Source organism: Coregonus clupeaformis, chromosome 1 (genome assembly GCF_020615455.1).
Source record: "Coregonus clupeaformis isolate EN_2021a chromosome 1, ASM2061545v1, whole genome shotgun sequence".
In the NCBI taxonomy this organism is placed as follows: domain Eukaryota; kingdom Metazoa; phylum Chordata; class Actinopteri; order Salmoniformes; family Salmonidae; genus Coregonus; species Coregonus clupeaformis.
The window spans coordinates 77,725,117-77,731,913 of NC_059192.1; the positions used below are offsets into that span (position 1 = coordinate 77,725,117).

The 6,797-nt window shown below is 40.7% G+C and overlaps 1 protein-coding gene across 1 annotated transcript; it reads right to left on the reverse strand.

Annotated features, from left to right (window-relative positions):
• Positions 1-2,185: 2,185 nt before the first annotated feature.
• LOC121576189 (dual specificity protein phosphatase 13) lies at positions 2,186-4,110 on the reverse strand. Its single transcript, XM_041889377.2, has 3 exons — positions 3,532-4,110; positions 2,989-3,206; positions 2,186-2,567 (listed from the first exon to the last, which is right to left on the reverse strand). Exons 1-3 carry the CDS (start codon positions 3,684-3,686, stop codon positions 2,365-2,367), a joined length of 576 nt encoding a protein of 191 aa, XP_041745311.1. The 5' UTR covers positions 3,687-4,110; the 3' UTR covers positions 2,186-2,364.
• Positions 4,111-6,797: the final 2,687 nt, after the last annotated feature.

The window sequence follows — 6,797 nt, forward strand, 5'->3', positions numbered from 1 at the left end:
ACATAAGGATTTCAAACCTTGCTAACATTTGTATATGGTCACGTCTCTCTTTTATGCATGGGAATACTTGGGAACTGATTTCCAAAATTAAAATCAATTGGAGCTGATTTCCAGGTGTTTTTAGTATTTTCCCCAAAAATTATAATAATAATTTGCTCAGAAAACTTGGGGGGCAAATAAAACCATCCACAGGTCAAATCCTGCGGGCCGCCAGTTGGGGAACCCTGGTGTAATAAATGTGTATTTGTGCCAACTGTCAGTGGAAGTGTTGAACCAGTTTAAGTGGTTGATGGTTATGTTGTCAAAGGTTGAGCACTTCTTTTAACACTTGTCAGTTCTGCGATCTTTGTAAGAGCTTGTGACTTAATAGAAGTTAGTTGCCTGGAAGTTACTATGAATTTTGTGTTACTGAATTGGCAACCATCTGTCAGTAAGTTATTGTAAAATTCACAGTAACTTAATAGCCAGTAACTGGCAGCTGAACTGCAACCTAACTGTCAATAAGTTATTTTAAAATGCACAGTAACATACTTGCAAATAGCTGCCAGTAGCTCACTGTACCTTCAATGAACTTTTCTGATTACAAGAAAGCTTATAACATTAGGTGACAACTATTAAGCATTCTTTGTGATGAGCACACTTGGCCTCAACCTCTAGATTGGCCTTCCTGCCACACCATCAGGTCAGTGAGCGTAAAGTAAATTCAGCCAAAGTAAGTTACTGTGAATTTTACAATAATTACTTGCAGCAAGCTGATGGTAAGTTAATGAAAATTAAACATGAACTTCCTGGTGATCAACTCCAATTAAGTTACTGGAAAATGCACAATAACCTGTTAACAGTGCAGCTCTTGATTTTCACAACCTCTTACAAAGACTATAGAAATGTGCGTGGACAAATTAGTTGCTCAATCTTCATCAACATAACGATAAAACCACTTAAACTGGTACAACACTTCCACTAACGGTTGGCACAAATGCAACATATTTAGAACATGCCCCCAAATATACTAATAAGCCCCCGCCAGTACATTGCTCCACCTACATTTCAAAGTGCAGTGAAAGTAAGGTAAACAACAAGTTATTTTACAACAATAACACCTTAATTCAACAGTAAAAATACTGTATTTTACTGCAACTCAGTAGCCAGTAACTTAATGTCAAATTACAGGTAATTTTTAACAGCGTGTGCCATAAGAGCATCTGAAGTATTCTATAAGTATAACTGTAGAACCTGTCATTGGTTCTACCTGGAACCAGAGGGTTCTAAATGAGAGGATTTAAATGGAATTTAAAAGGGTTCCCCTACCTACAGGGACAAATCAAAGGGTTCTACGTGACACCCAAAAGGGTTCCCCCATAGGGACAAAAACACAACGAATGCTAGTTTGCCAGCATAACCAGCTAGACCATGTTGGTCAGCCAGCAGAACCAGCTAGACCATGCTGGTCAGCCAGCAGAACCAGCTAGACCATGTTGGTCAGCCAGCAGAACCAGCTAGACCATGCTGGTCAGCCAGCAGAACCAGCTAGACCATGCTGGTCAGCCAGCAGAACCAGCTAGACCATGTTGGTCAGCCAGCAGAACCAGCTAGACCATGCTGGTCAGCCAGCAGAACCAGCTAGACCATGCTGGTCAGCCAGCAGAACCAGCTAGACCATGCTGGTCAGACCAGCTTGAAATGTATGCTGGTCTATGCTGTTTTTATCATCAGGGTTGTTTTGTTTTTAACAATCATAACATCAGACATGGGGTACTTACAAATTAATTAACTATAAACTAAGTGTGATGGAGTGGGACAGTTACCCAATTTAGCGCTCAGGCTAGCGTGTACGCTTACTACATAGGCTGTCAGAGGGCGGGATCACAAACTGGGGGCTGTGACTGTGCCTTTCACACCACTCTGGGTGTGAGTCCCAAATGGCACCCTTTTCCCTATATAGAGCACTACTTTTGATCAGAGCCATATGGGCCCTGGTCAAAAGTAGAGCAGTATATAGGGAATAGGGTGCCATTTGCGACATAGCCAAATCTTAATTCAATAAACTACAACCCGAGATTAAGCACTGATCATTTTACACATCATTATGGACAAATGTTTTCTACAGTATACAGTAGTGTGTTGGCAGGAACAGAAAGACAGTGCTGCCTATTCATTGTAAATAGGTCAAATATAGTACATTAAAAAGCCAAACAAACTATTTTATTTCTATTGAAAAGTGCATCAACATGGTAGTCAATATCAGAAATCTAATTGCCTTGTGCAGACAGAGCTTATTAAGAAATTGACATTTCATCTGTTTAAAAGGGTTGACTTTTAGTGTCTCAGTGCTCTTTGTAGTATAATGTTGACCTGTCTTCATATTCACTTCTCCTGTTTCTTTGTGTGCAGTTTCTTATCCAACGCGCTGAGTTGTTTTAGGAATCCTGTGTTTGGAAAGATCCACCTGTGCTCTTTGACCTTTGTGATGGCATCTAGCAAGGAGTAGTGGTGATGGATCATCAAGTAGGCCAGCACCAGAGAAGCAGACCTACTCACACCTACAGCACAGTGGACCAGGATCCTGGCTGTGGAGGAGTGGAAAAAAATTGTTTAATTTATTTGGGTAAAACCATATAAAGCAAGATGTACATTGTATTCCCAGAGGATAGCACTTCAAAGTATGAATTAATTAAAGTGGTCCAACTGATCAGAAAACATTCCTTACACCAGGACACTTCAACGGGTGACTATCTAGGAAAATAAAGAAAAAGGAGCATTCTGTTTCTGCATAGATCTGATTATTTAATTAACGAGGCATACAGAAAGGGTTACATTTTGGCGTAAAACTGATCTTGTGAGACATACTTTATGGGCCACTTTTCCAAGAGACAGATTAAGAATACACTTTTGAGTCCAAGACTAGGCTTAATCTGTGTTTGTGAAACCGGCTTTTATGCAAAGTCTAATGACTGTAAAATACTAAATGGGATGGCTATGCTTGCCTACCGTCTGCTGTGCTCAGTGCATCTTGGATGTAATCGGCAGTGGAATAAAAATAAGGTGAAAGGTCAAAAGATGGTGAATCGTCAGCAGGCACTCCATGGTAGTCCACTGTTGACCCGTAGAAAACATGGCTCCCTAGGCAGTGCTGCCTCCCATGGGCAGCATTCAGGACATGAGTGATTCCAAGCTTCCATAGGCTGTATCGATCATTGGCTACAGACCTGCAGAAAAAAAAAACGGAATCTCATGTATTTCTTTCATAGTATGATCTTCCGAAATCCCTTGTAAACATTGAGAGAAACATTGTAAAATGATTAAAATAAGCTGTGTAATAATACAATATTTCATTTAGCAGACGCCTTTATCCAAAGTGACCATGCGTGCATACATTTTTTACGTATGGGTGGTCCCGGAAATCTAACCCACTATACTGGTGTTGAAAGCGCCATGCTCTACCAACTAAGCTACAAATAAGATTATTCTATACATGCAATTCAGTTAGCCTGTGAAGGGCAATCTGTGAAGGAATAATACTTCATGACTTACATGTCCGCAATGAAAAGGTTAGGCCAAACCTCATCCACTGGGTTGCCAAATCTTTTGCCACCAAAGAGAATCTTCACCAAGTCCTTCACAGATGGAGTGTCAGAGGAGGATCCACATGCTTCCTGAACATTTGTTGTTGTTAACACCTTGGACATGACTGTCCTCTCAGTGCTGGACAATGGACATAATTTCCTACAATGCCATCATATCATTAGTATGACTTGCCTGAGTCCAACGTTCCTTCTAAACTGTGCGTGCACGGTCGCGCAGCTCCTTCGACGCGCAGAAGAATTGCCAGCCCACACAGAGAAGCAGAATGAACTTCACTAGAGTTGCCCCATTAGTTTACACTATCTTCCCATAAACATATCAATGTTTCTCTTTAATGTGGGAATTGTGATCGAATCAACATATCAGTTCCTTTCAATGCAACAAAACAAATCTAATTTACAAGATCGAGTCGTTGTAGGTATTGTGCATCTGAGGAGAATTACTCTGACAAGCGGTCTTTCAAAGTGCAGAACCACGTGTAGCCACCACGTGTGCACATTTCTTGATTATTTGCTAGTTAGCAAGTTACTAGCCAAGTTATAGCTTATTTTGGTCAGCAATGTGGGAGTGGTTGCTTCCTAGTTCCATTTCTAGGCATCATTGATATGCAAGTTAGGTAAGGAGTTTTTTTTTGTCTTAAAGGGGCAGTGTTGTATTTTGAGACAGGCTTGAATATGCAAAGAGGCCAATAGGCAGAGGGTAGCCTGCATTTCTGTCTGATTCTCTGTATGGTAATAACAATGATAATAATTATTTGTATTTTGTAAAGTGGTTTCTTGCATCATACAACACAATACAACACAATGTTCAGTCAACTATTTGGACAATTGTGTTTACCAAAAAAAAAAGTATCTGGTGACTTGAGCTTTTGGACAATTAGAAATCTGTCCTACTGGTCAGAAAGACAAGTGGCTAAAAAGGTGAATGTCAAGCCCTTTATAATGCAGAGGAAAAACCGGCCTTATATGCAAAGTCTAATGACTGTAAAATACTAAATGGGATGGCTATGCTTGCCTACCGTCTGCTGAGTTTAGTGCATCTTGGATGTACAGTTGAAGTCGGAAGTTTACATACACTTAGGTTGGAGTCATTAAAACTCGTTTTTCAACCACTCCACAAATGTCTTGTTAACAAACTATAGTTTTGGCAAGTCAGTTAGGACATCTACTTTGTGCATGACACAAGTAATTTTTCCAACAATTGTTTACAGACAGATTATTTCACTTGTAATTCACTGTATCACAATTCCAGTGGGTCAGAAGTTTACATACACTAAATTGACTGTGCTTTAAACAGCTTGGAAAATTCCAGAAAATGATGTCATGGCTTTAGAAGCTACTGATAGGCTAATTGACATCATTTGAGTCAATTGGAGGTGTACCTGTGGATGTATTTCAAGGTCTACCTTCAAACTCAGTGACTCTTTGCTTGACATCATGGGAAAATCAAAAGAAATCAGCCAAGACCTCAGAAAGAAATCAGCCAAGACCTGGTTCATCCTTGGAAGCAATTTCCAAACACCTGAAGGTACCACGTTCATCTGTACAAACAATAGTATGCAAGTATAAACACGCAGCCATCATACCACTCAGATTAACGTACTTTGGTGCGAAAAGTGCAAATCAATCCCAGAACAACAGCAAAGGACCTTGTTAAGATGCTGGAGGAAACAGGTGCAAAAGTATCTATATCCACAGTAAAGCAAGTCCTATATCGACATAACCTGAAAGGCTGCTCAGCAAGGAAGAAGCCACTGCTCCAAAACCGCCATAAAAAAGCCAGACTACGGTTTGCAACTGCACATGGGGACAAAGATCGTACTTTTTGGAGAAATGTCCTCTGGTCTGATGAAACAAAAATAGAACTGTTTGGCCATAATGACCATCGTTATGTTTGGAGGAAAAAGGGGGTGCTTGCAAGCCGAAGAACACCTTCCCAATCGTGAAGCACGGGGGTGGCAGCATCATGCTGTGGGGGTGCTTTGCTGCAGGAGGGACTGGTGCACTTCACAAAATAGATGGCATCATGAGGAAGGAAAATGATGTGGATATATTGAAGCAACATCTCAAGACTTAAGTCAGGAAGTTAAAGCTTGGTCGCAAATGGGTCTTCCAAATGGACAATGACCCCAAGCATACTTCCAAAGTTATGGCAAAATGGCTTAAGGACAACAAAGTCAAGGTATTGGAGTGGCCATCACAAAGCCCTGACCTCAATCCTATAGAACATTTGTGGGCAGAACTGAAAAAGCGTGTGTGAGCTAGGAGGCCTACAAACCTGACTCCGTTACACCAGCTCTGTCAGGATGAATGGGCCAAAATTCACCCAACTTATTGTGGGAAGCTTGTGGAAGGCTAGCCGAAATGTTTGACCCAAGTTAAACAATTTAAAGGCAATGCTGCCAAATACTAATTGAGTTTATGTAAACTTCTGACCCACTGGGAATGTGATGAAAGAAATAAAAGCTGAAATAAATAATTCTCTCTACTATTATTCTGACATTTCACATTCTTAAAATAAAGTGGTGATCCAAACTGACCTAAGACAGGGACTTTTCACTAGGATTAAATGTCAGGAATTGTAAAAAACTGAGTTTAAATGTATTTGGCAAAGGTGTATGTAAACTTCCGACTTCATCTGTAATCGGAGTGGAATAGAAATACGGTGAAAGTTCAAAAGATGGTGAATCATCAGCAGGCACTCCATGGTTGACCCGTAGAAAACATGGCTCCCTAGGCAGTGCTGCCTCCCATGGGCAGCATTCAGGACATGAGTGATTCCAAGCTTAAACTGTAAAACTGCAACGCAACAGGAAAAAGTTTGTTTGTTGTAAAATGAGTTAATTTTTACTGTCTTACATCAGTGGTTCCCCCCCCAAATAAAAAAATATATGATTTTTTAGGAACTCGGTCTGGCTTTCAACTTACTCTTCAATGTTGTAATAGTAGAACGCACTAGTAGAATCTGCTTGTCATGTCAGTTATTGCATACCTTAAAGAGCTATTTATAAATTGTCAGAAATGTCCAGATCAACTAGCCCATGTCAGCTAACGTTTTTTAGCTGGGGGGAGGGGAGGGGCTTAGACTGGAAGCCAGTGGAGTGTGCAGATGAGCGGGGTGACATGGGAGAACTTGGGAAGGTTGAAAACCAGGCAGGCTGCAGCGTTCTGGATAAGTTGCAGGGGTTTGATGGCACAAGCTGCCCAGCTTACATT

Excerpts from the sequence above, each read along its gene's own strand:
- LOC121576189 (XM_041889377.2), bottom strand. The coding sequence starts at position 3,686 with ATGTCCAAGGTGTTAACAACAACAAATGTTCAGGAAGCATGTGGATCC. Across the intron at positions 3,207-3,531 it reads AACCTTTTCATTGCGGACAT|GTCTGTAGCCAATGATCGAT; the intron begins GTAAGTCATGAA and ends TTTTTTCTGCAG. Across the intron at positions 2,568-2,988 it reads TGCACTGAGCACAGCAGACG|CCAGGATCCTGGTCCACTGT; the intron begins GTAGGCAAGCAT and ends ACTCCTCCACAG.